Raw genomic sequence first — 24,497 nt, 5'->3', positions numbered from 1 at the left:
AGAGGTGGATGAGTGCTCCCGCCCCAACAACGGCGGCTGTGAGCAGCGCTGCGTCAACACCCTGGGCAGCTACAAGTGTGCCTGCGACCCTGGCTACGAGCTGGCATCTGACAAACGCCGCTGCGAGGGTGAGTTTGCCACCCCCACCTTCCCTCCAACCCCCCCCCCCCCTCCACACCCACCCCGTCGACCACCCCGAGGGGCCCACGGCTGACGGGCGCCGGGTGCCTGCCGCCCCGCAGCTGCCTGCGGAGGTTTCCTCACCAAGCTCAACGGCTCCATCACCAGCCCGGGGTGGCCCAAGGAGTACCCCCCCCAACAAGAACTGCATCTGGCAGCTGGTGGCCCCCACCCAGTACCGCATCTCCCTGCAGTTCGACTTCTTCGAGACGGAGGGCAACGACGTGAGGCAACCCCGCAGCAGCCCCTTCCCGGCCGCCTGCCCTCCCACCGCCTCCTCCGCGCTGCTGGTGGCTGGCAGGGGGGGCACAGCCGTGCCACCAGCGCCGTGCTCATCCTCCCCCCCCTCCCGCCCTCCGCCTCAGGTCTGCAAGTACGACTTCGTGGAGGTCCGCAGCGGGCTGACCGCCGACTCCAAGCTGCACGGCAAGTTCTGCGGCGCCGAGAAGCCCGAGGTCATCACCTCGCAGTACAACAACATGAGGATCGAGTTCAAGTCCGACAACACCGTCTCCAAAAAGGGCTTCAAAGCTCATTTCTTCTCAGGTAGAGTTGCCCAGCCCTGCCACGGGCATCCCCTGCCCCCTTCCCCACCACCACCGTCACAGTGCCAACCCTCCCCGCGCCCCCAGCCCACTGCTAATGCCTGTCCTTGCCCCACGCCAGGGGTGCAGCCCCCGGTTCCCAGCCTGGTGGCAGGGTGACACCATGACTCTGAACACCCCTTCCAGCCTCTGCCAGCCTGGCATCAGCTGGCAGCTCATTTTGATGCCTTCCCCCAGTCTTAGGGGGATAGTTGGGATCCTACTTCAGATGCTGGCAGGAAGGGCCCCGAGTGGTTGGTGGGCACTGGGCTCCAGCCGCAGCCACAGAGGCAGTGGGGACAGAGATGTGCTGAGTCCTGGGGGCTAACAGCTGTGCCCCTCCTAGACCCACCACGGGCCGGGCACTGCCCCTCCTAGACCCACCATGGGCCGGGCACTGCACCCTTTGGGCGATGCTGCTGGGGGGAGGGTGGTGATGCCCCCAGTGATGCCCTGCTCTGCTGCCTGCTGTGCTGCTCCACCCCTGCTACGCTGCACGGCCTTGGGCTTCCTCTGCTCCCCAGCTGCACCTGGGGTGGGGGCACATCAGCATCCAACCACCACCACGTCTCAGGTCTCCCAAGTAGGTCCTTCCTCCCAAAAAACCATTACCTGCTTATCCCTCTCTGTTCTGAGGTCCTCTCCTGGGCCACCCCAGCGGGAAGATGTTGCCACCTTTGGCTGGGACTTGGGAGGGATGTAGGGATGGAGACATGGAGCAAAGCTGCCACCAAGCATCACCCAAGACCAGTTGCCAGGCTTGGAGGGGGAGGCTACCACAGGACCCTCAGGCAAGAGAGGGTGCCCTCAGCACTGTGTGGTGCCCTCAGCACGGTGTGGTGCCCTCAGCACGATGTGGTGCCCTGGACATCAGCCTGATCACGAGCAAGCAACAGCATCAGGCTGGGCTGAGCTGGATCAAACCATCACCACCTTGCACCTCCTGCTGCTGCTTTGTGGTCCTGTCTTTGGGGGCTAAGTGAGGTCGTTTTTGAGGGGCAGAATGGTCACTTGGCTGAAGAGAGCAGCAGGAGCTGGCACCTCCAGGAGCCCGCTGGCACTCCAGAGTGGCACAGACCCACGGGCTGGGGGTAGAGAATCTCTGCTTTCGTGTTTTGATTAAAACCAAGGCAATTAAAGTGGCCCAGCAGGGCCCAGCCAGCAGGAGCCAGCAGCCTCCAGCAAAGTGAGACCTTGGGAGAGCCCAGCGGGACCGTGGGGCCACCAGGTGAGTCTCCCCTCGCCACGCCTCGGGCTCCTTCCTTCCACCACCCTTGGTCACCCTCGGTCACCCTCATCCTCCTCCCACCAGGACGTGTGGTGGTGCCACGGGTGCCACTGCTATCCCAAACCATCAAACCCTCTCCTGCACCTCTCCCCACGCAGGTCTTGGGCTTTCCCAGCAGCAAGACCACGTTGGAGGACTTGGCCACATCAGGGTCCCTCCTCTGGCATCCCTCCACCCCCCTGGGGCTGCTCCTGCCCCGGGCGAAGCATCTCCTGTGCAGCTCCTTTTTAGCCATGGAGGCTCAGTCACCCAGCTCTGCCCCTCGGTGCCACGGGCAGCCTGGCAGCCCAGGCACCCATTTTTCCCCCTCACCCCGGTGAAGATGTGGCCCCTTCTTCCTCCTCCTCCTCCTCTTGATGGGAGGCAGCAGCCAGCTCCATAAGGATGCACTCACCTGGGAACCCACCACGGTGCCATGACCCAGGTATGTTCCCTCCTGGCTCCCGCTGAGCCACCGTGCAGGGGAGGGTGTCCCTACTGGGGTGCTAGGTGCAGATCTGGGGGGAGGGTGGGGGGCTGCAGGGTGCTGAGCAGCCCGGGGCCAGGGGGTGAACGCTGGCAGAACGGTGAGGAGCTGGTGGGAATCAAAGACTGCTCCAGGACGCCCCCCCAGGGGTCTCCTCCTGCCCTCTGCCAACTCTCTCCGCTCTTGTCTCGCCCGCCCAGGCTCCCTCCGTCGTGCTGGGGGGGGGTGATGCTGTGAACACTTCCTACCCCCCACCCCCCCCACCTCCCATTTCCCTCCATCCCCGGTGCTGGAGCTGCTGGGAGCCCACCCTGCCCACCTGAAGCCCCTTCCCATCCCCAAAACCTGAGCTTCCACTCCCAGACCTAGGAGACATCAGGCTGTGAGAGGCGGCCGCGGGGCTTGGGGCTGCCCCAGAGGGGCTTCTGGGGGGTGGGGGGAACCGGGGTCAGACCCCCCACACACACTCCTCACTGCTGCTGCTGGCTCCAGGAGGGCCAACGCTTTTCTCCAGCGCCTCTGGGAGCTTGCAGAAGGGTTGCTGGGGGGGGCTGGTGCCTGCTTGCTGCTGGCTTCTCCCCTCTCTCCGCCCCCTCCCTACCGCCCACTCCCCAGACCACCACCCCAGAGCAGGGGCGGGGGGGGACAAGGAGGAGTGAAAAGCCACGGGGCAGCCCAGCCCCAGAATCAGGGGCTCGGGGCAGGGGGTGGGGGCTGGTGAGCTCCAAGGCGTTGGTGGTAGGGACTTTGAGCAGGTGGTGGGCACTGGGAGGTAAGTATGGCCAGCCCGGGGTGGGGGGCACCTTGCTCTGGGCAAGCCTGAACCCCTCCACTGTCATTCCTGCTCCTCCCCAGCCTGGACCCCCTCCCAGAAACCCACCCAAAGCCCCCACCCTCATCCTCCCACAGCCATCCCCACCCTCTTCTTCCTCACTACCAAGGCAAAGCTGCACAAGGGATGGGGTGAGGTGTGTGTGTGTGGGGGGGGTCCCTTCTCTATCTGCTTCCCTGGCTGCTGCTCTGCATGCCCCACAGCCCCCTCCCCCCTAACACCTCTCCCCTAAAACCCCCCAAGCCCCCCCCCCCCCCAGCTCCCCCCATCACTCCCCCCCTGTTTTTGTTTCCTTTTTTGTGTGTGGTGTTTCTGTTCTGTTTTGTGTTCTCCTCCCTCTCTCTTTCCAGAGAAGAAGCAGCAGCTGCAGCCCCCAAAATCTCGCCCCCCCGGCCTGAAGTTTCGCCTGCAGAAGAGGCTGAAGGCTCCGTCCTGAGCCACCCCAACCCCCCCAGCTTACTCAGGAACACCCACAGCTCCCACCAGAGCCTGTGCCTAAGCCGAGCCGTGCCAAGCCTGTGCCAAGCCTGTGCCACCGGCTTTGGCAGAAGCCTCCTCCCTCCTCCCTCCCCTCCCTTCCCCCCCCCCCCCCCCACTTCCCTCTCCCCCCAACCCAAACTTTTGCTCGACAGAACTGGTCCTTGGCCTTATTTTTATTGGGTTCTTTTCTGTTGTTTGGGTTTGTTCGTTTGGTTGGTTGGTTTTAATATTTTTTTGGGGGAGGGGGTGAAGGTTTTTGAGACCTCCTCACGCCCCCTCCCCCCCCCCTCCCCTTACTCCCCACCCCTGGTTGGTTTGTTGTGGTTTTTTTTTCCCCCTCCCCCTCCAATGTTGTGACATTTCGATGAGTAAAGAGTGGACTGCAGCGTCCTTGGTCCATCCTGAGCACTTTTGGTTGTCACTGTGTCTTCTTCTGCCTTCCTTCCCTCCCCTCCTCCCCTCTCCCCCCCAGTCCCCTCCTCCCCCCTCCCCCCATCCCATCCCATAAGCAGGTAATGGTTGTGTGTGTGTGTCCCCCCCCCCAGAATGAGCTCAAGGAGAGGAGAACTCAACCAGCCCCGGCTGGTGCCTGCGCTCCGCTTGCTGCTGCCGCTGGGAGCTTGCTTGGCTGGGAGCTCCCACCCGCGGGGGGCAGCGGCGTGGGGCGGGGGCGCAGAGGGGCAGAGGCAGCGAGGCGAGCGGGCAGGGCTTGTGCCAGGCTGGGGGTGGGCTTCTCGGGGTGAGGGGGGGTGGTGCTGGTTGCTTGGGCTGTGCCGCTCGGCTCAGCCCGCGGGTTTCGGGGGGGTTTCGCCTGCTCTCTCGGCAGACAAGGATGAGTGCTCCAAGAACAACGGCGGCTGCCAGCACGACTGCCTCAACTCCTTCGGCAGCTACGAGTGCCAGTGCCGCAGCGGCTTCGTGCTGCACGACAACAAGCACGACTGCAAGGAAGGTGAGGAGCGACCCCCCCCGACCCCCGCCCCCCCTCAACACCTGGTGGAATTGCACAGCCCCTTGGGTTGGAAAAGAGCCTGAAGAGGGTTGGGGCCAAGCCTCTGCCCAGAGCTGCCCCAGGGGCAAGCCCTGGTGCTCAGCACCACAGCTCCAGGGATCTGAAGCCCCTGCAGGGTTGGGGACTCCACCACTGGCCCTGGGCAGCCCGGGCCAGGCTTTGGCAACCTTCAAGGGGGACAAATTGTTCCTCGTGGCCGAGCTGAACCTGCCCTGGGGCAGCTTGAGGTCCTCTTGTCCTCTCTCCTGTTCCCTGGGAGAAGAGCCCAGCCCCAGCTGGCTCCAGCCTCCTGTCAGGGAGCTGCAGAGGTCTCTCCCCAGCCTCTCTTTCTCCAGCCCGAGCACCCTCAGCTCCCTCTCCCCAGCTCTGCTCTCCAAACCCCTGCCCAGCTCTGCTGCCCTTCTCTGGACCTGCTCCAGCTCCTCAGTGTCCTCCTGACCAGAACTGACCCTGGCACTCCAGCAGTGCCCTGTCCAGAGGGACAATACCTTCCCTGCTCCTGCTGCCCATGCCATTGCTGACCCCAGCCAGGCTGCTGGTGCCCTTCTTGGCCACCTGGGCACCCCTTGGCTCAACTCCAGCTGCTGTCAGTCAGCACCACCAGTCCCCAACCACTCTGCACCCAGCCTGGACCCTTCCTGGGGCTGCTGCGAGCCAGGCTCAGGACCCAGCCCTCAGCCCCTACCACTGTCCCTGCCTTGTCTCCACAGCTGGCTGCAACCACAAGGTGACATCCATCTCAGGGACCATCACCAGCCCCAACTGGCCTGACAAATACCCCAGCAAGAAAGAGTGCACCTGGGCCCTCAGCACCACGCCTGGGCACCGCATCAAGCTGGTAAGGGACGGAGGGGGCACCAGGGTGGGCAGGCAGCTCTGGCACATGCCCTCCGCTGAGCACCGGTGGCTCGGCCACCAACCTCCACAGACCTTCTCGGAGCTGGACGTGGAAGCTCAGCAGGAATGTGCCTACGACCACCTGGAGGTCTTCGACGGCAGAGACGCCAAAGCCCCAGCCCTGGGGCGCTTCTGCGGCGCCAAGGAGCCCGAGCCCCTCCTCTCCTCGGGCAGCAGGATGTTCCTCAAGTTCGTCTCTGACAACTCTGTCCAGAAGAAAGGCTTCGAGGCCACCCACACCTCAGGTGCCCTCGGCGGGGTGGGGGAGGCTTGGCAGTGGGGTGGAAGGGAGGCTGGGGACCCTTCTGACGCCCTCCTGCCGGCTCCTCCCCCGCAGTGTGCGGCGGGCAGGTCCGCGCCGAGGTGAAGACCAAGGACCTGTACTCACACGCTCAGTTTGGGGACAACAACTACCCCGGGGGGTCGGACTGCGAGTGGGTGATCATGGCTGAGGAGGGCTACGGCGTGGAGCTCATCTTCCAGACCTTCGAGATCGAGGAGGAAGCTGACTGCGGCTACGACTACATGGAGCTCTTCGACGGCTACGACGGCACAGCCCCGAGGCTTGGCCGCTTCTGCGGCTCTGGGGTGAGCTGGGGATGGGAGCAGGTCATGGGGTGGGGGTCCAGGGTAAGGAGGGGGAGGCTTGTGAGGGTGCAGGGGATCATGGAAGTGTGGAATGGGTTGGAAGAGACCCTCAAAGTTCACCTCTGAGGCACAGGAGGCTCCGTGTGAAGCTGGGGAGGATTTTTTTCCCTGTGAGGGTGGCAGAGCTCTGGAACAGGCTGCCCAAGGGGGTCAAACCCTGCCTGGGTGTGTTCCTGTGTGATCTGCTCTGGGTGGTCCTGTTCCAGCAGTGGGGCTGGACCAGATGATCTTTGGAGGTCCCTTCCAGCCCCTGACATTCTGTGATTCCTTCTACGACCTTGTCCAGCCCCACTGCGGTCAGCAGAGACATCCCCAACTAGAGCAGGCTGCTCACAGCCTCATCTTGAATGCCTCCAGGGATGGGACCCCTACTACCTCCCTGGGCAACCTGCTGTAGTGTTCTGCCACCCTCGGAGTAAAGAACTTAGAACCATAGAGCCAAGCAGGTTGGCAGAGAGCTCCAAACTCACCCAGCCCAACCCAGCCCCCAGCCCTGCCCAGCCAACCAGACCATGGCACTCAGTGCCCCAGCCAGGCCAACCTGCAGTGCTGTGTCCAGTTCTGGGCTCCTCCATTGCAGAGAGCTGCTGAGGTGCTGGAAGGTGCCCAGAGAAGGGCAGCAAGGCTGGGGAGGGGCCTGGAGCACAGCCCTGTGAGGAGAGGCTGAGGAAGCTGGGGGGGTGCAGGCTGCAGCAGAGGAGGCTCAGGGCAGAGCTGATTGCTGCCTGCAGCTGCCTGCAGGGAGGCTGTAGCCAGGTGGGGTTGGGCTCTGCTGCCAGGCAGGCAGGGCCAGCAGAAGGGGCCAGAGGCTGAAGCTGTGTCAGGGCAGGTTGAGGCTGGAGGTGAGGAGGAAGCTCCTGGCAGAGAGAGTGATTGGCACTGGAATGGGCTGCCCAGGGAGGTGGTGCAGTGCCCATGGCTGGAGGTGTTTAGGAGGAGGCTGCATGAGGCACTCAGTGCCAGGGCTTAGTGAATCAGAAGGGTTAGGTGAGAGTTTGGACTCGCTGATCCTGGAGGTCTTTTCCAGCCTGGCTTCTGTGGTGGGAGGTGCCCCTGCCAGTGCCAGGGGGTGTGGAACCAGATGACCTTCAAGGTCCCTTCCAACCCAACCCATTGTATGATCAACCCCTGGGAGGGGGTGGGAGTTGTACAACGATTTCCCACCCTTCCCATGGCAAATCCTCTCTCCTCCCAACCCCAAACCCTGACACGTGCTGGGGGGGGGTACCCAGGGTGCTGAGCCCTCCTCTCCCTCCCCCTGGCAGCCCCCAGAGGAGATCTACTCTGCTGGAGACTCGGTGATGCTTCGCTTCCACTCGGACGACACCATCAACAAGAAGGGTTTCCACCTTCGCTACACCAGCACCAAGTTCCAGGACACTCTGCACACGAGGAAATGAGGGGCCCAGGGGTGGGAGGTCCTGCCCCCTCCACGGGCAGAGGAGGAGGATGGAAGAGGGCAGGGGAGGAAGGAAGCCCCGCACAGACTGCACGGAGGAGCAGGCAGCCAACCTCAGTACTCCAGACACTGCCCGCAGGGGGCCACGGGGCTCGGGCACCTGCGGGCACAAAAGGGGCAGAGGTGAAGGGTGTGGGGGGGGAGGGGATCCCCTCTGCCAGCGGCTGCCCCCACCCCAGAGCTGGGTGGGCGGCGAGGGGGCTGAGTGGGATCCGTTGCCCCCTTCCTGGAGCTGGCCACAGCGCTCTGAATGTACAGCCCAGTGCCCAGGAAGAGCCCCGCCACAGAAGGTGCTGTCTCTGTCTTGTACCCGTGAAATAAATACCCTTGTACTGAGGGGCAGCTGCTGGGCTCTGGGGCAACCTGGGGGTGTTGAGCCTGCAGAGAAGGAGGCTGAGGAGAGACCTTCTGGCCCTCTGCAACCGCCCGAGGGAAGGCTGGAGCCGAGCGGGGCTTGGGCTCTTGCCCAAGGAACAAGCAGGGATGGCCTCAAGTTGCCCCAGGGCAGGTTTGGCTTGGCCATGAGGAACAATTTCTGCCCTTTGATGGTGGCCAAAGCCTGGCCCAGGATGCCCAGGGTGGTGGTGAAGTCTCCATGCCTGGAGGGGCTTCAAAGCTGTGGAGCTGTGGTGCTGAGGGCCACCAGGAGCAGTGTGGGCAGCAGGAGCAGGGCAGTCCTGCCCCTGTGCTCAGCACTGCTCAGGCCACAGCTGTGGCCTGGGCAGGGTCAGGCTGGAGGTGAGGAGGAAGTTGTTGGCAGAGAGAGTGATTGGCACTGGAATGGGCTGCCCAGGGAGGTGGTGCAGTGCCCATGGCTGGAGGTGTTGCAGCCAAGGCTGGCTGGGGCACTGAGTGCCATGGTCTGGTTGGTTGGTTGGGCAGGGCTGGGTGAGCTTGGAGCTCTCTGCCAACCTGCTTGGTTCTCTGATTCTATGTCTTGGCAGTGCCCTGGCAGTGCTGGGCTAAGGCTTGGACCTGATGATCTGAAAGGTCTCTTCCACACTAAACAATTCCATGATTCCATTATCCTTTGCTTCCTCCCTGAGCAAAGCAACATCTGAGGCCAAGCTAAGCTGGGCCAGGGTGGAGGAGAACCACTCCAGCACCCAGCAGCAGATGCCCAACCCTTGGGCATCCCTCAGCTATAACCAAAGGAAGAGAGCAACCAACTCAGCACAGTCTGCTCCTGCCCTGCTGAGGGACTGGCAGGGCCTCCTCCCAGAGGCATGGCAGGGCTCAGAGCTGGGTGGGTGCTGGGCTGTGTTCCTGCAAGGAGCCTCCTGCTTGCCCCTGGGCCTCTCCTTTGGGCAGGGGCTGTGCCACCTTTGCATCTCACCCAGCAGAGGATGCCAGCTGAGCAGAGGGGGTGCACTGCCACCTTCCCTCAGGCGTGGGGCAGAGGGGTGCCATGTGCTCCAGCTGCCATGTGCCACACCATGCTGCTGGGTGGCAGATGGCTGGTGGGCTGTGCCACGGGCCCCCATGCCCACCTCGTTGCTCCCTCGTGCCTTGGCTCGTGGTTGTGGCTGGCATGCCCCCATGCCAGCTGCTGCTGGCCCTGATCGGGCAGCATGGATGCCAGCAGGGTGCTGGGGGTGGGCAAAGCTGGGCCGGGGTTGGGATACCCCCTGAGATGCCCAAAGGAGTCAATGAATGGGCAACAGGGCTTGGCAGCCAGAAGGATTTGTCACCCTGGTGACAGGCAAGGAAGTGCCCAGCCCGAGTCTGGGGGGCTGGTGAGGGCAGCAGGGTGCTGGTGGCGATGCCCTCACTGCCACATCGCTCTGTGCCATCCTCAGCCCTGTCTGTGTCCTTTCCCATCCTTGGCCATGCCAGGATCTGGTGGCAGTGCGGGGGGGAGGGGACGACAGAGGAGCTCGACACGGCCGGTGGCGACCGCACAGAGTTTATTGATACAGCGCCAGCACAGCAGAGGGATGCTGGGGGGCTGGGGGGGGATTGGGAGGGACTGGGGGGCACTGGGGATAGGGAGAGGGTGTGGGGGAGCTGGTGGGACTGGCATGGGGGGTGTTGTTCTACCGTTACAACGTGCATCGGGCACACAGAGACGGGGAGCGGGCACCCAAGCGCCATGCTGCCGATGGCTCATGCGGGATGAGGGGCACAGGGCTGGGGGGGAGGGGGAGTCGTTGGCTCTGCTTTCCTTACCCTCCCCCCCACACACACCCTCAACTCCTCCACGTGCCCCTCCCTCCCCCTCCCCTCTGGCCTGGAGGGAGGGAGGGGGGGAGGTTTGGTGGCATGGCGATGGCAGGAGCGAGCAGAGAGCGGACACGGCACAGTGCTGCACGACACGGGGACGGGGGGGGCGCGGGGGTTAGGACCCCCACGGCACTGAAGCCACCACGGCTGCAGCCTCGGAGAGGTGCTGGTGGCATGGGGGTGCCCACCTGAGCGCCCCTCTCCATCCCTGGGAGAGGCTGAGGACCAGCGAGGGGGCCGAGAGGGTGATGCAGAGGGCGTGGGGGGAGTGGTGCCAGAGGGAAAAGCGCTCCCACAGCTCATACCAGCGAGGATGATGCCGGTCAGCCAGTCCGTGAGATGAAGGCTTCGCTCCTCGGGGTGCAGAGCAGCACAAGCTCTGCCTCTGTGCTGGGCCAGCTCCCTGCCGGCTCCTTCCCTGAGCGGGCAGGGGCTGGGGGGTTGAGGGCCGGGGGTGGCACACAGGACACGTCGCTATTTACACCGAACCCCCTTGAGTCCCCAGCACCCATCGGGCTCCTCCTAGCCGGCAGCACCCCGCGGGAGAAAACCCCCTCACCTCGGCGGTGGGCACCGTGCCCAGCCCTGCCGCCCTTTAACGGCCCACGCTGATGTTGCAGGTCTTGCAGCTGGGGTCCTTTTTGGCGTTGGCAGTGGAGAGGCTCATCAGCTGGTGCCCGCTGATCTCGCCCAGCACGCCCAGGCTGAGGTCCACCGGCTCGGTGTAGATGACCTCCAGGATGCTGTCCTGGGCGTGGCGGTACACCAGCTCCCCCTCCTCCACGCTGCACGTCAGGAACTTGTTGGAGGAAATGTCCAGCTGGGGCAGGCGCTCCCGGCAGAAGAGATCCCCCGAGGAGCCCTTGGGCGCCAGGACCAGGACCACGTAGTGGTAGGCGGTGTACATGCAGTAGAAGTCCGCGAAGTAGAGGTTGGTGTTGGGGTTGAAGAGGCGCTGGGCTGGGATCTGGAAGCGGTAGCGGCCGTAGGGCGAGTCCTGGGGGGGTTGCCCGGTGTTGAACTCGGTGTTGCAGCTGAAGAAGATGCCGTGGAGCATGCCGCTGGTGGGCGAGCCGTGGCTGCCGCTGTTGTCCTTCAGGGAGGGCTTCATCACGTTCCCGCAGTGCATCCTGCGGCAGGGGAGAGTGAGGATAGAGGTCGGCAGGGAAGCTGTGCGCCGGGAGAGGCTCAGGGTCACAGAGCACCGGGACCGGCTGCCCCGGAGGGGTTGTGGAGTCTCCTTCTCCGGAGACTTTCAAGCCCTCTGCCACTTGGGCTGGCTTGGATGGTCCTGCTCTGGCAGAGGGGTTGGACTGGATGAGCTCTTTGGGTCCCTTCCAACCCCTGACATCACAGAATTCACCAGGTTGGAGCAGACCTCCAGGACCACCGAGTCCAACCTCTCACCTAACCCTTCTGATTCACTAACCCCTGGCACTCAGTGCCCCAGCCAGGCTTGGCTCCAGCGCCCCCTGCCATGGGCACTGCACCACCTCCCTGGGCAGCCCATTCCAGTGCCAATCACTCTCTCTGACAACAACTTCCTCCTCACCTCCAGCCTCAACCTGCCCTGCCACAGCTTCAGCCTCTGGCCCCTTCTGCTGGCCCTGCCTGCCTGGCAGCAGAGCCCAACCCCACCTGGCTACAGCCTCCCTGCAGGCAGCTGCAGGCAGCAATCAGCTCTGCCCTGAGCCTCCTCTGCTGCAGGCTGCACCCCCCCAGCTCCCTCTGCCGCTCCTCACAGCGCCCGTGAGAGGGTAGTGAGGCGCTGGCATAGTTCGCCCAGGGGAGGTGTTGGAGCTCCATCCCTGGAGACATTCGAGATCGGCCTCAGTGTGGTGCTGGGCAGCCTGATCTAGCCGGAGGTGTCCCTGCTGCCTGCGGGGGGCGGGAGGGGAGGGTTGGACTCAAGATGAGCTCTGAGGATCCCTCCCGACCCGATGCGATCTGTGAATCCTGTGCGTGGGGACCGAGACGGAGAGGAGGAGGACGACGAGGAGGAGGAAGGACATACACAGAGAGGTAGGCTGAGGGCAGTGGGGTCCTGGCAAGGACCTGGTGGCCGCGGGGTGGGTGAGGAGCAGGGCTGGGGGTACCTGACGTGCTGGAAATACTCCTTGTGCTGGTTGCGGTAGAAGACGGAGAAGCGCAGCATGCGCCCGGCGATCAGCTCAGCCTTCTCCTGCAGCTGGGCCAGGTGCTCCTTGGCATAGTCTGGGGACAGGGCCACCAGGGTGTCACCATCACCGCCCCTCCGCCGCCCCACCCCCATCCTCCCCTCTCCCTCCCTTCCCTAGCAGCCCATCCCGTTCCCCCACACCTCTCCCGCCTCCCACTCAGCAGCTGCTGCTCCAACCGGCCCTGGCTTGTGCAAGCCCAACCGCATCGCCCCCGTTCCTCCCAGTTCCCGATGCCAAGGGATGCCAGGGCTTGGTGCCCACGCCACCAGTGCCAGGCTCACCGCCAGTGCAGAACTCGACGGTCTCACTCCAGCCGGACACCAGGTACTCGCCGTCGCTCTGCTTCACTGCCGTCTGCACTGCCACACTGTACTCCGTGCGGGGGCTCAGGAACCAGTGGCCCCGCACCGTCATGGGCAGTGGCACTGCCTTGGCCACCAGCTTGGTGGGGACATCCTGTGCCCAAAGGGATAACGGTCAGGTGGGATGGCACCAGCACGGGCAGTGCTAGGGGCATCCTGTGCCCAAAGGGATAATGGTCAGGTGGGATGGCACCAACATAGGCGGTACTAGGGACAGCCTGTGCCCAAAGGGATAATGGTCAGGTGGGATGGCACCAGCACGGGCAGTGCTAGGGGCATCCTGTACCCAAAGGGATAATGGTCAGGTGGGATGGCACCAACATAGGCGGTACTAGGGACAGCCTGTGCCCAAAGGGATAATGGTCAGGTGGGATGGCACCAACATAGGCGGTGCTAGGGACAGCCTGTGCCCAAAGGGATAATGGTCAGGTGGGGTGGCACCAGCACGGGCAGTGCTGAGGGTATCCTGTGCCCAAAGGGATAATGGTCAGGTGGGGTGGCACCAGCATGGGCAGTGCTGAGGGTATCCTATGCCCAAAGGGATAATGGTCAGGTGGGGTGGCACCAGCAGTGGCAGTGCTAGGTGCATCCTGTACCCAAAGGGAAAACAGTCAGGTGGGATGGCAGCAGCAGTGGCAGTGCTGAGGACATCCTGTACCCAAAGGGATAATGGTCAGGTGGGATGGCACCAGCATGGGCAGCAGCACTGCCTTAGCTACCAGCTTGGTCGGGACATCTTGTACCCAAGAGACAATGGCCAAGTGGGATGACATCACCACCCCCCTGTACACCCCCTCCCCCCCATCCCACATGACTGCCCCCCTGATGCCAAGGGGATGCTGGCAGCCACCACACGCTGCCAGTTACCCACACTGGTGCCTTTGCTGTGGTTTGCCCAGCACTGAGACACCCCCGAAGTGCCCCCACTGCCACTTTTCTCCATCACTGGGTGCCTGCACTGGCTCCCAGTACCTCCCAACACAGCTGCTGCTGGGATGGGGGGCACAGGATAGACACCACCAGGGCTGGGGCGAGCTTAGGCACTACACCACCTCCCCCCCCCAACCCCAGCTCCTGGTGGCACCTGGTGGTGTCAACAGGGCATGGAGCAGCACCGCAGTGCAGAGCCGTTTCTGTGGCAACCATGGATGCTGAGATGGGAGACACAGGGGAGAAAAAATACATCCCACCCCCCCCAACTCCCCTACACCACCCCCCACCCCCCCACCCTCCTTCTGATTATTGGGGAGGAGAAAGAGAGAGGAAAAGAATCCTGTGGAAGATGAAATAGCATCACCCTGGCAACCGCTGCTAAAAACGGCCTGAACTGGTGACTCCAACCAGGGGGAGGGGGAGGCAGCGCTTGGCAGCTCTGCTGCCCCAGCACTCCTGGTGGAGGGGTTGGGTAAAGCCCTGTCCCCGTCCTGGTCCCCATCCCAGGGACCATTCTGGTCCCCATCCCAGTCCTGGTCCTGGTCCTGGTCTCTATGGCAATTCCCAGCACCAGTCATGGCCTGTGGGGACCTTTGGTGGCAAATGAGAGAGTCACAAAGGGTGGAAGAGCTCTGAGAGTATCGAGTCCAACTTCACCGTGAGCAGCAGAGCCTCTGACCCCAAACCACAGCCACTGGGGCTGGGAAAGACCTCTGGGATCACCAGCTCCAACCTTCTACCCAGCATCACCATGGCCACCACAGCATCTGACCCCAGGTCCAACAACCACTAGGGCTGGGAAAGACCTTCAAGAGCTCCAACCTTCTACCCAACACCACCACCAGACCATCTGACCCCCATGTCAGAGAACCTCTAAGGCTGGAAAAGACCTCCAAGATCATCAGCTCCAACCTTCTACCCAGCACCTCCAAGATCATCAGCTCCAACCTTCTACCCAGCACCTCCAAGATCATCAGCTCCAACCTTCTACTCAACATCACCATGACCACCACAGCATCTGACCCCAGACCATGGAATCACTAAGGCTGGAAAAGACCTCCAAGAGCTCCAACCTTCCACTCAACACCACCACCAGACCATCTGACCCCCATGTCAGAGATCCACTAAGTCTGGAAAAGACTTTCAAGATCATCAGCTCCAACCTTCTACCCAACATCACCATGACCACCACAGCATCTGACCCCAGATCATGGAATCATTAAGGCTGAGAAAGACCTTCAAGAGCATCAGGTCCAACCTTCTACCCAACACCTCCAAGATCATCAAGTCCACCCTCCCACCCAACACCACCAAGACCACCACCATGGGACTGCCTATGACCTTATTTCCCTCTCTCAAACCCCCTTTTCTCTCCCCCACTGGATGGTTGGGTGAGGGATGTCCCATCCTGAATCTACCCAACACCTCCAAGATCATCAAGTCCAACCTTCTACCCAACACCTTCAAGTCCACCTTTCAACCCAGCACCACCACCAGACCATCTGACCCCAAATCAGAGAATCACTAAGGTTGGAAAAGACCTCTAAGATCATCAGGTCCTAAGTCCCCCCAACACCTCCAAGATCACCAAGTCCAACCTTCAGCCCAACACCTTCAGGATCATCAAAGCCCAAGACTACCAGCCTGGAGTTGTCTCCAACCTCATTTCCTCCTCTCCCACCCCCTTTCTTCTGCCCAGATAGAAGGTCAGGTGAGGGCTGCCCCATTCTGAGTCCCCCAACACCTCCAACACCTTTCAGCCCAACACCACCAAGATCACTAAGCCAAACACCACCAAGACCACCAGCCTTGGGACTGCCTCCAACCTCATTGCCCCTAAGACCACCAGCCTGGAGCTGTCTCCAACCTCATTTCCCCCTCTCCCACCCACTTTTTTTCTCCCCACGTAGGTCAGGTGAGGGCTGCCCTACCCCAACTCCCCCAAAATCATCAAGCTCAACCTTCAGCCCAACACCACCAAGACCACAAGCCTGGGACTGCCTCCAACCTCATTTCCCCCAAGACCACCAGCCTGGAGCTGTCTCCAACCTCATTTCCCCCTCTCCCATCCCCTTTCTTCTGCCCACATAGAAGGTCAGGTGGGGGCTGCCCCATCCTGACTCCCCCCAACACCCCCAAAATCACCAGGTCCAACCTTCTACCCCCCCCCCCCAAATCACCAGGTCCAACCTTCAGCCCAAGATCACGAGCCTGGAGCTGTCTCCAACCTCATTTCCCCTCCTCCCACCCCCTTTCTCTGCCCAGCTGGCAGGTCGGGGGGGGCAGTCTGTGCCCCCCCAGGCTCACCCGGTGCTTGAACTTGTTGGAGTTTTTGTTCTCCTTCTTGTTGAGGTCGATGAAGTAGTGAGTGACCCTCTCCAGGTCGCCCTTCTCCATGTGCCAGGAGATGCGGAAGGAGTCGCAGGTAATGTTGTTGATTTCGATGTTTTTGGGGGTGGAAAGAAGCTCCATGGCCGGCGGCGAGGGGAGGGGGCGGGGGGGAGGGGGTGGCGGTGGGGGAAGGGGTTTTGGGAAGGGGGAGAGGAGGAGGAGGAGGAGGAGGAGGAGGAGGAGGAGGAGGAGGAGGAGGAGGAGGAGGAGGAGGAGGAGGAGGAGGAGGAGGAGGAGGAGGAGGAGGAGGAGGAGGAGGGAGGGCTTCGAGCAGCTTCCTGTGGGCACAAATTCTCTCTCTTCTGCTTTTGCTTTTCCCTGGGAGGGGGTTCCCGAGGTGGCAGCTGCCCCAGGATGGCAACCCCTCCGCCTCCCTCCCGCTGCCGGTGCGGCAGAGCAGATGGCACCGGGGGGGTGGGGGGGGGTAAATAAAAGCCAAATAACAAACACCTCCACCCTCAGCCCCTTCCCCACCCCCCACCCCCCCCCAAAACCTGCCAGGAATAGGCGAAGGAAAGCAGGAGAAGGCAGCGAGAGGTCGGCAACGAACCCGGCTGGGGCAGCGGCTGCGTGAGGGGCACCCTCACCCCCCTACCCACCTCCCTCCCACCCCCTTTACACCACCACCCAAAAAAGTGCCTCGGGGTGCCTGGCACCGTGCCAAGGAGGTGTTCCGGGGCTTGCTCAACAGCAGGGTGGGGAAAGAAAAACAAGAGGGAGTGCTGGGAGAGGGGAGGGATGGCACTGGAAAAGCTGGCTCTGCCTTCGCCCTGCCCTCGCAGCTGCCCCCCGTGCCTCAGTTTCCCTGCGTGCCACAGGCTGCCTGTGCCTTTGCCCCACTCGCGTCCTGCTCTGTGAGGTTTGCGCCCCGGGGTAGAGAAGTTGTGGGCATGGTGGGTGCCAGTGGTGCCAGCAAGGGAAGGAAAACAGGGGATGGACAGAGGAGGTTGGAAGGGATTTGGGTGCTCCCCACGCACACTGCACCCTGGCACAGGAGCCCGAGGAGCAGCACCCACCTGAGCCCACCCAGCGCCCCCCTCATGCCCCTTGTGCGTGGGCTTATGGCTATGGTGGTTCGTCTGTGCCCACCTCTTGCTGTTGCAACCCACACCACTACCATGCTGGTGCCAGTGTCACTCAGCACCCACGGGCGCAGCCACCCCACCCACGGGCACCCGTGGGCACAGCCATCCCACCCACAGGCAAAGCCGCTCCACCCAGAGGCATCCATGGGCACAGCCACATCCTTTATGGGCACCCGTGGGCACATTCAGCCCACCCACGGGCAAAGCTGCCCCATGCATGGGCATCCATGGGCAAAGCCACCCTATATGCGGGCACCCGGAGGCACAGTCACCTCACGTGTGGATACCCGTGGGCACATCCTCCTCATGCGTTGGCACCCACGGGCACAGCTGCCCCCCCACATGCAGCCACCCGTGTGTGGGCACAGTCACCCCATTGGTAGGCACCCAGGGGCATAGCCACGTCACGCGTGGGCACCAACGGGCACATCGACCCCGTGAGCGGGCATCCGTGGGCACAGCCACTGCACCCACGGGCACAGCCATCCCATGCATGAGGCGCCCCGGGGGCACAGCCCCCCCCCCCCCCCAACGCAGGTAGCCGTGGGTACATCCACCTTATGCGTGGGCACGCACGGGGGCAAATCACCTCCCTTCCTCGGGCATAACCACCCCACGCACGGACACCCGTGGGCACGCTCCCACAGCCACATCCACACCCCTGCTGTGTACCCAGCTCCGGCAGTGCCAGCAGGCAGACGCAGCACTTTGGCACCCCACAGCCCTGCGACAAGCTGCACCCCAGTGCCAGGCAGCCGCCGGCCTCTGCCAACCGAGCGTCACCTCCACGCTGTCACCCTTGGGCAGAGCAGAAGGTCACCTCTCTGGGGACAAGCGTGCCAGCCTGCCAGCCGGTGCCCACTGGCACAGACTCGGAGTGGGCTCTTGTCCTGCACTGAGAGCTTCGCAGCTGGGTCGTGATGCTCCACGTCCCCGCTGTCCCCACGCCCCCATACCCCCACGGATCCCCCTTCGCCAGCGCTCATGCGATGCCAGCGGGGGACGATTTGGGTTGCCCGATGCTAGCGGGGGATGATTTCGGTTGCCCGATGCCAGCGGGGGATGATTTCGGTTGCCCGATGCCGGGGGGGGGGGATGATTTCGGTTGCCCGATGCCATCGGGGAGGGTGATTTCGGTTGCCCGATGCCGGGGGGGGATGATTTCGGTTGCCCGATGCCAGCGAAACCCTTACCTGGACGCGCTGGGAGGTGCTGGGGTGCCGGTGGGGTTCCCGCGGGGTACCGAGAGGGTAGCGGGGGGAGGTACCAGGGTACCCACCTGGCACCGGGGAGGGGAGGGGAGAAGGGGGGGGGGGGGGTGTTGCTTGGCAGGGCAGGGCGGGAAGGGCAAGAAGATGCCCAAGCGGTGGTGAAGCTGCTGCCTGCGGCGGCGGCGATGAGTGAGGATCCTCCCAGTCAGCTGGGGAATAGCAAACAGCCTCCAGAGGAGGGAGGGGAGGGGGGGGAGGAAATCAGGGGGAAAAAAGAAATAAATGTAAAAAATTATATTTAAGGAGCTGGGGGAAGGGGGGGGGGGGGGGGGGAGGGGGGGGGAGGGAATTTTGAGTGGGGGGAGGCGCGTGGTAAAAATACCCACCCCGTTTTACTGCCAATCGGGTGGCAGCCTGGGGACGGCGTCAGGTGATGGATGGAGGCTGTGGGTGCAGGGGATTGTTTTTGGGGGGGGGTGGCGGGGGGGAGGGGGGAATAAGCTCCTCCGTGTGTGACCCTCTTCATTTTGGGGGGAGGGAAGGGGATGCTGGCACCCACGCGGGACCCCGTGGGAGATGTGGGTGTGAAGGGAATGAGGGGTGGGGGCTTGCTGGTGGTGACGTGGAGGAGGTTCTTGTCTAGTTTTGATTACGGGGGGGGGGGGTGTGAGCATCCCCCAAAAAATTCTTTGCCCCTCCAGCCCCTCAAAGTATGCCCACGCGTGACACCCCCACACTCACCCAGCGGGGCTGCAGCCTTGCCAGGCGCCCCTCTGGATTTCAAGAGACCCTAAGGGGGTGGCTGCAGCCCTGGCAGCTGTGGGGAGGCTAAATGAGGGAGGGGAGCGGGGGGCGATCCCCCTCCCCAATTTCCCTCCCTGCGCTGCCTGCCGTGCCCGGTCCCAGACCCGGACACTGCCCGGAACAAAGATGGCGCCGCCACCTTCCGGACGAGACCGGGCACTGCCAGGCGGAAAGGTGACTGCGTCCAATTGACGAGCGCAGCGTGCCCTTAACAAAGATGGCGGCGACAGCATCGCGCCGGGCCGGGACAGTCGCCCGGCACGCATGCGCAGTGGGGAGCGGCGGCGCCGTGCCCGGGCAGGGTAGGGGGCGGCGTGGCGGGGAGCGGGGCGCGAGGTCGGGGTACCGGGGAGCGGGTTCGGGGTACCCGGGGGTGAGCAGCCTGGAGACGGAGCTGCCAGTGCGTCCTGCTTAGGGGTCTGTGTGGGGAGCGAGCAGCCTTAGGAGGGGGCTGCGAATAGACCCTACTTGGGGTGCGCTACGGGGGGGGGGGGTGAGCACCCTGGGGTGGGGGTTGCGAGTGGGTCCCGGCGGGGGGTGGGCTGCGAGTGGGTCCTGGTCCCCGTCTGTGGGTGTGTGCGGGGGTGATCAGCCTGTGGGGGCAGGGGGCTGCCAGCGGAGCCGGGTTGGGGCTGCGAGCGCCGCGGGGAGGGGTCTGCGAGCGGATCGTGGCGGGGTTTGGGGGTGCAGAGCGGCGGGGGGCTGCGCGGGGGGCTCTGAGCTCGCCGCGTGTTGTCGTTCCCACCTAGGGCCAGGCTGAAGATGGCAGAGGGGGGCTCGGGCGATGCCAGCTCGGGGGGCAGCCTTCGGCCGGGGCTCCCTGCGGCACGGGGGCTGCTCGGGAGGCGTCCTGCTGCCCCCTCCCTCAGCCCCGGGCGCCTGCCCTCCATCCGCTCCCGAGACCTCACCCTGGGGGGGGTCAAGAAGGTGAGGACACAACCGCAGGGGAGCTTGTCCCCAAACCTCACCCTTTCGAGGTGACCCAACGCTTTGGGACCCCCGTGGTGGAGGTGGGGTGCAGGAGGGGCAGCGATGGGGGGGTTGGGTTACAAGGAGCTAAGGGGTGTCTGGGGTACAGGGAGCTAAGGGGGGGCTGGGGGTGCAAGGAAGGACAATCCAAGAGATTTTTGGGGTGCAGAGGACAGCCTCAGGGTTTTGGGGTGCAGGGAGGAGTTGGAATACAGGGAAGGACAATGCAAGAGATTTTGGGGTGCAGGAAAGAGCAGCCAGGGGAGGAGTTGGGGTACAGGGAAGGACAATCCAAGCGATTTTTGGGGTGCAGACGACAGCCTCAAGGTTTTGGGGTGCAGAGAGGATCAGCCAGGGGAGGAGCTGGGGTACAGGGAAGGACAATCCAAGCGATTTTTGGGGTGCAGAGGACAGCCTCAGGGTTTTGGGGTGCAGGGAGGAGTTGGAATACAGGGAAGGACAATGCAAGAGATTTTGGGGTGCAGGAAAGAGCAGCTAGGGGAGGAGTTGGGGTACAGGGAAGGACAATCCAAGCGATTTTTGGGGTGCAGACGACAGCCTCAGGGTTTTGGGGTGCAGAGAGGAGCAGCCAGGGGAGGAGTTGGGGTACAGGGAAGGACAATCCAAGCGATTTTTGGGGTGCAGAGGACAGCCTCGAGGTTTTGGGGTGCAGGGAGGAGTTGGAATACAGGGAAGGACAATGCAAGAGATTTTGGGGTGCAGGAAAGAGCAGCCAGGGGAGGAGTTGGGGTACAGGGAAGGACAATCCAAGCGATTTTTGGGGTGCAGACGACAGCCTCAGGGTTTTGGGGTGCAGGGAAGGGCAGCTGGGAGGAAGGATGTGAAGGCCAACCTGGGTTTTTTGGGGGGGGGGGGGGGGAGTGAGTAAGACCAATCCAAGAGGTTCTGGGGGGCAGGGAGGGTCTGTGGAGGATTTTTGGCTGCAAGGAGGGGCAGCCTGGGGCGGGGTTTTGGGGTGCCGTGGGGAGGCTGCTCCCCGCGGGGCGTGGGTGGGTGCCCGGCTGCCGCCTCCGGCCCCGTGGGCAGTTGGGTTTCTGTTGCTCATCTCTGCTCCTGCCACAACCTGTCCCTTCTGCTCTCCTTGCCAGAAAACCTTCACCCCCAACATCATCAGCAGGAAGATCAAGGAAGAGTTAAGTGTCCTCCCGAGCGTCTCCCGTGGGATGCGGGGAGGGGAGGGGGGGGGGGGTGTGGGTTTGCCAGCTGCTCCCTGCGTGGGGCAGGATTTGGGTAGGCAAAAATGTACCCTGGCTTTACTGAGGGGAGGGGAGGAGTGACAGTGAGTGAGAGGGACCCCTCCCTGCTCCCCAGGCCCAGGGAGGATGTGGCCATCAAGAAGGAGAAGAAGGAGCGGGACCGGGACCGGCAGCGGGACGGGCACGGCCGCGGCAGGGGGCGCCCGGAGGTGATCCAGTCCCACTCCATCTTCGAGCAGGGACCTGCTGAAATGATGAAGAAAAAAGGTAATGGGAGCTGCCCCCTCCCCCCCCCCCCCCCCCAAATTCCTGAGCAGGGAACAAAGGGATACAGCCTCGAGTTTACTCTGCTCAGACCTCACCTGGGGTACTGCATCCAGCTCTGGAGCCCCTGGGACAAGAGGGATGTGGAGATGCTGGAGAGTGTCCAGAGCAGGGCCAGGAGGATGCTGAGAGGCTGCAGCAGCTCTGCTGTGAGCACAGCCTGAAAGAGTTGGGGCTGTGCAGGCTGGAGCAGAGGAGGCTCCCAGGGGACCTTCTTGTAGCCTTCCAGGGCCTGAAGGGGGCTCCAAAAAAGCTGGGGAGGGACTTTGGAGGCTGTGAGGGAGAGCCAATAGTGGGGGGGATGGAGCAAAGCTGGAGGTGGGGAGAGTGAGGCTGGAGGTGAGGAGGAAGTTGTTGAGCAGGAGAGTGGTGAGAGCCTGGCAGGGCTGCCCAGGGAGGTGGTTGAGGCCCCATGGCTGGAGGTGTTTGAGGCCAGGCTGGCTGAGGCTGTGTGCAGCCTGCTCTAGGGTAGGGTGTCCCTGGGCATGGCAGGGATTGGCACTGTCTGCTCCTTGTGGTCCCTTCCAACCCTGCCTGATTCTGTGTTTCTAAGTTGTGCCAGGGCAGGTTGAGGCTGGATGTTAGGAGGAAGTTGTTGTCAGAGAGAGTGATTGGCACTGGAATGGGCTGCCCAGGGAGGTGGTGCAGTGCCCATGGCTGGAGGTGTTGGTGCCAGGCCTGGCTGGGGCACTGAGTGCCATAGTCTGGTTGGTTGGGCAGGGCTGGGGGCTGGGCTGGGCTGGGTGAGCTTGGAGCTCTCTGCCAGCCTGCTCGATTCTATTCTGGGTTTTGGGGGGGGAGGCTCACAGCTCACCCTGGGGCTGCTGCTCTCTCCCAGCAGGCTCATGGGACAAGACTGTGGACGTGGCAGACTTTGGTCCTTCCCACATCATCAACATCAAGAAGGAGAAGAGGGAGACAGATGAGGAGACGAAGCAGATCCTGAGGATGCTGCAGAAGGATGATGTGAGTGGGGCTGGGAGAGGTGGCTCTGGTGCCACGGGGCTGGTGCTGAGTGCCCCTCTCGTGCCTGCAGTTCCTCGATGACCCAGGGCTGAAGAACGACATCAGGAACAAGCCTGTGCAGCTGCCCCTGGCACACTCGGGTTGGCTCTTCAAGGAGGAAGGGGCAGAGCAGGAGGACACCAAACCCTGGCTGCCTGGTCCCAAGGAGGAGAAGATGGAGCTGGACCCACCAGCAGTGCAAGGTTTGCTGGGCTGGGGGCAATGCCAGCAGGCAGGGATTGGGGCTGGGGGGGAGGTTGCTGCCCACCTTTCTTCGTGCCCACCCTCTGCCACCTCTGCTTCTTGGCACCAGTGAAAGAAGAGCCTTGCGACGAGGAACCTCTGCCCAAGGCTGAGCCCAGCAGGGGACCTCCTGACTTCCCACGGGACGTCCCCGTGGCCGAGCTGCTGCAGAGGCTGAGCCTGTCAGCTGAGGAGGAGGAGCTGCTCTTCCTCCAGCTGCCCGACACACTGCCCGGCCAGCCGCCCACCCACGACACCAAGCCCATCAAGACAGAGCTGCAGAACGAGGAGGGCCAAGTGATGGTGGTGAAGCAGGAGAAGAGCCAGGTAGGGGGCTCGTTGTCTGGGACAGCAGGGGGTGGGGGGGACAGCCTGGTGATGTGCCCCCCTCGGCCCAGCCTGCGGTGCCCCTTGGCAGGAGGCGAGGCAGGCGGAGAACACCTGCACCCTGGCAGACCTCCCCGAGGGGCAGGTGGGGAAGCTGCTGATCAGAAAGTCAGGAAAGGTGCAGCTGGTGCTGGGCAAGGTCACTCTGGACGTGACCATGGGGACCCCCTGCTCCTTCTTACAGGTATGGGGCGAGCTGGGGACCTGATCCGTGGGGCTGGGGACCTGGATTGTGGGGTTGGGGACCTGGATCATGGGGAAGGGGACCTGGATCGTGGGGCTGGGGACCTGATCCGTGGGGCTGGGGACCTGATCCGTGGGGCTGGGGACCTGGATCGTGGGGAAGGGGACATGGATCATGGGGCTGGAGATCTGATTCATGGGGCTGGGGACTTGGTTCATGGAGCTGGGGATCTGATTCGTGGGGAAGGGGACCTGGATCGTGGGGCTGGGGACCTGATTTGGAGCTCCCTTCCACCCTGCTTGGTTGTGTGGCTCTGTGATCTCCTCCCCCTCCCCCCCCAGCAGCGCCCCCAGCCCTTCTGCCGCCACCGCCGCAGGGTGCCCGGGGGCGGGGGCTGCTGGCTCACCCTTGCCCTGCTGTGGCACAGGAGCTGGTGTCGGTTGGCATCGGGGACAGCCGCACGGGCGAGATGATGGTCCTGGGCCACGTGAGGCACAAACTGGTCTGCTCCCCGGACTTCGAGGCGCTGCTGGAGCACCGCCACCGGTAGCCACGGGGGCAGCCAGGGGCAGTGCCAGCCCCGCAGCCCGTGTGGGGACCCTGCAGCACCCTGGCTCTGCCCCCCCCCCCCCGCCACCTGCCAGCCATGCCCTGGGGACGTGGAGAGCTGTCTGCTGCCGGCGTGGGCACAGCTATGGCTCCTGCCTCCTTCCCAGCCCTGCAGTGGGGCAGAACTGAGGCTGGGGGCTCTGGTTCTGCTCCCCACCCTGTGTGTGAGGCAGGGGCTGCAGCTGCCTGCATCTCACTGATTCCTGGACGTGTGGGACTGTGGTGTCCCCCCCCCAGCTCTCCAGCAGCTCTGGGGAGCAGGACACACCTCTGGGGATAAATGTGGAATAAAATCCTCTTTTCTTTGTCCCCTTCTCCACCCTGGTGTGGGACTGCTCTGTCTCCTCCTGTCTCAGCAGCCCTGTGCCTGGTCAGTTGGCACCAACCTGGCATTCTCGGGGCTGGCATCCAGTTACCACTGCTCCCCTGGGAGAGCCCAGGGGGAGTCCTTTATGTAGTGCCAAGGGTTAGTAGTACCTTCTGCTACTAGGGCTGTACCAGTGGCAGGCAGCCAAGGGCATCAC

General features: G+C 63.4%; 3 protein-coding genes across 6 annotated transcripts in view; 2 read left to right on the top strand and 1 right to left on the bottom strand.

Moving 5' to 3' along the window:
- Nucleotides 1–8,182, top strand: part of BMP1 (bone morphogenetic protein 1) — a 31,459-nt gene extending 23,277 nt beyond the window's left edge. Inside the window, 9 exon segments of the mRNA XM_064175618.1 lie at nucleotides 3–128; nucleotides 243–310; nucleotides 312–404; nucleotides 546–726; nucleotides 4,657–4,782; nucleotides 5,553–5,680; nucleotides 5,771–5,984; nucleotides 6,077–6,327; nucleotides 7,653–8,182. Of these exon segments, the coding sequence (XP_064031688.1) occupies nucleotides 3–128; nucleotides 243–310; nucleotides 312–404; nucleotides 546–726; nucleotides 4,657–4,782; nucleotides 5,553–5,680; nucleotides 5,771–5,984; nucleotides 6,077–6,327; nucleotides 7,653–7,787 (1,322 nt within the window). The 3' untranslated portion in view covers nucleotides 7,788–8,182.
- A 1,554-nt stretch (nucleotides 8,183–9,736) lies between these two features.
- PHYHIP (phytanoyl-CoA 2-hydroxylase interacting protein) lies at nucleotides 9,737–18,425 on the bottom strand. Of its 2 annotated transcripts, none has more exons than XM_064175619.1 (6): nucleotides 18,214–18,425; nucleotides 16,195–16,213; nucleotides 15,852–16,116; nucleotides 12,531–12,705; nucleotides 12,166–12,283; nucleotides 9,737–11,199 (listed from the first exon to the last, which is right to left on the bottom strand). In XM_064175619.1, the coding sequence occupies exons 3-6, from the start codon at nucleotides 16,014–16,016 to the stop codon at nucleotides 10,665–10,667; spliced, it is 993 nt and encodes a 330-aa protein (XP_064031689.1). In that variant the 5' UTR covers nucleotides 16,017–16,116; nucleotides 16,195–16,213; nucleotides 18,214–18,425; the 3' UTR covers nucleotides 9,737–10,664. The 2 variants fall into 2 exon arrangements, with proteins under 2 accessions (XP_064031689.1, XP_064031690.1); XM_064175620.1 differs by having other exon boundaries at nucleotides 15,852–16,110.
- A 516-nt stretch (nucleotides 18,426–18,941) lies between these two features.
- Nucleotides 18,942–24,292, top strand: POLR3D (RNA polymerase III subunit D). Of its 3 annotated transcripts, none has more exons than XM_064175576.1 (9): nucleotides 18,942–19,337; nucleotides 19,785–19,962; nucleotides 21,114–21,157; nucleotides 21,337–21,488; nucleotides 22,387–22,511; nucleotides 22,582–22,753; nucleotides 22,864–23,120; nucleotides 23,212–23,364; nucleotides 23,792–24,292. In XM_064175576.1, the coding sequence occupies exons 1-9, from the start codon at nucleotides 19,300–19,302 to the stop codon at nucleotides 23,912–23,914; spliced, it is 1,242 nt and encodes a 413-aa protein (XP_064031646.1). In that variant the 5' UTR covers nucleotides 18,942–19,299; the 3' UTR covers nucleotides 23,915–24,292. The 3 variants fall into 3 exon arrangements, with proteins under 3 accessions (XP_064031646.1, XP_064031645.1, XP_064031647.1); XM_064175575.1 differs by having other exon boundaries at nucleotides 18,944–19,337; nucleotides 22,384–22,511; XM_064175577.1 differs by lacking the exon at nucleotides 18,942–19,337 and having other exon boundaries at nucleotides 22,384–22,511.
- Nucleotides 24,293–24,497: the final 205 nt, after the last annotated feature.

The sequence above is a fragment of the Pogoniulus pusillus genome, chromosome 42 (assembly GCF_015220805.1).
Source record: "Pogoniulus pusillus isolate bPogPus1 chromosome 42, bPogPus1.pri, whole genome shotgun sequence".
Lineage (NCBI taxonomy): Eukaryota > Metazoa > Chordata > Aves > Piciformes > Lybiidae > Pogoniulus > Pogoniulus pusillus.
The sequence above is the reverse complement of the archived record's forward strand: the minus strand, read 5'-3'. Positions and strand labels throughout refer to the sequence as shown.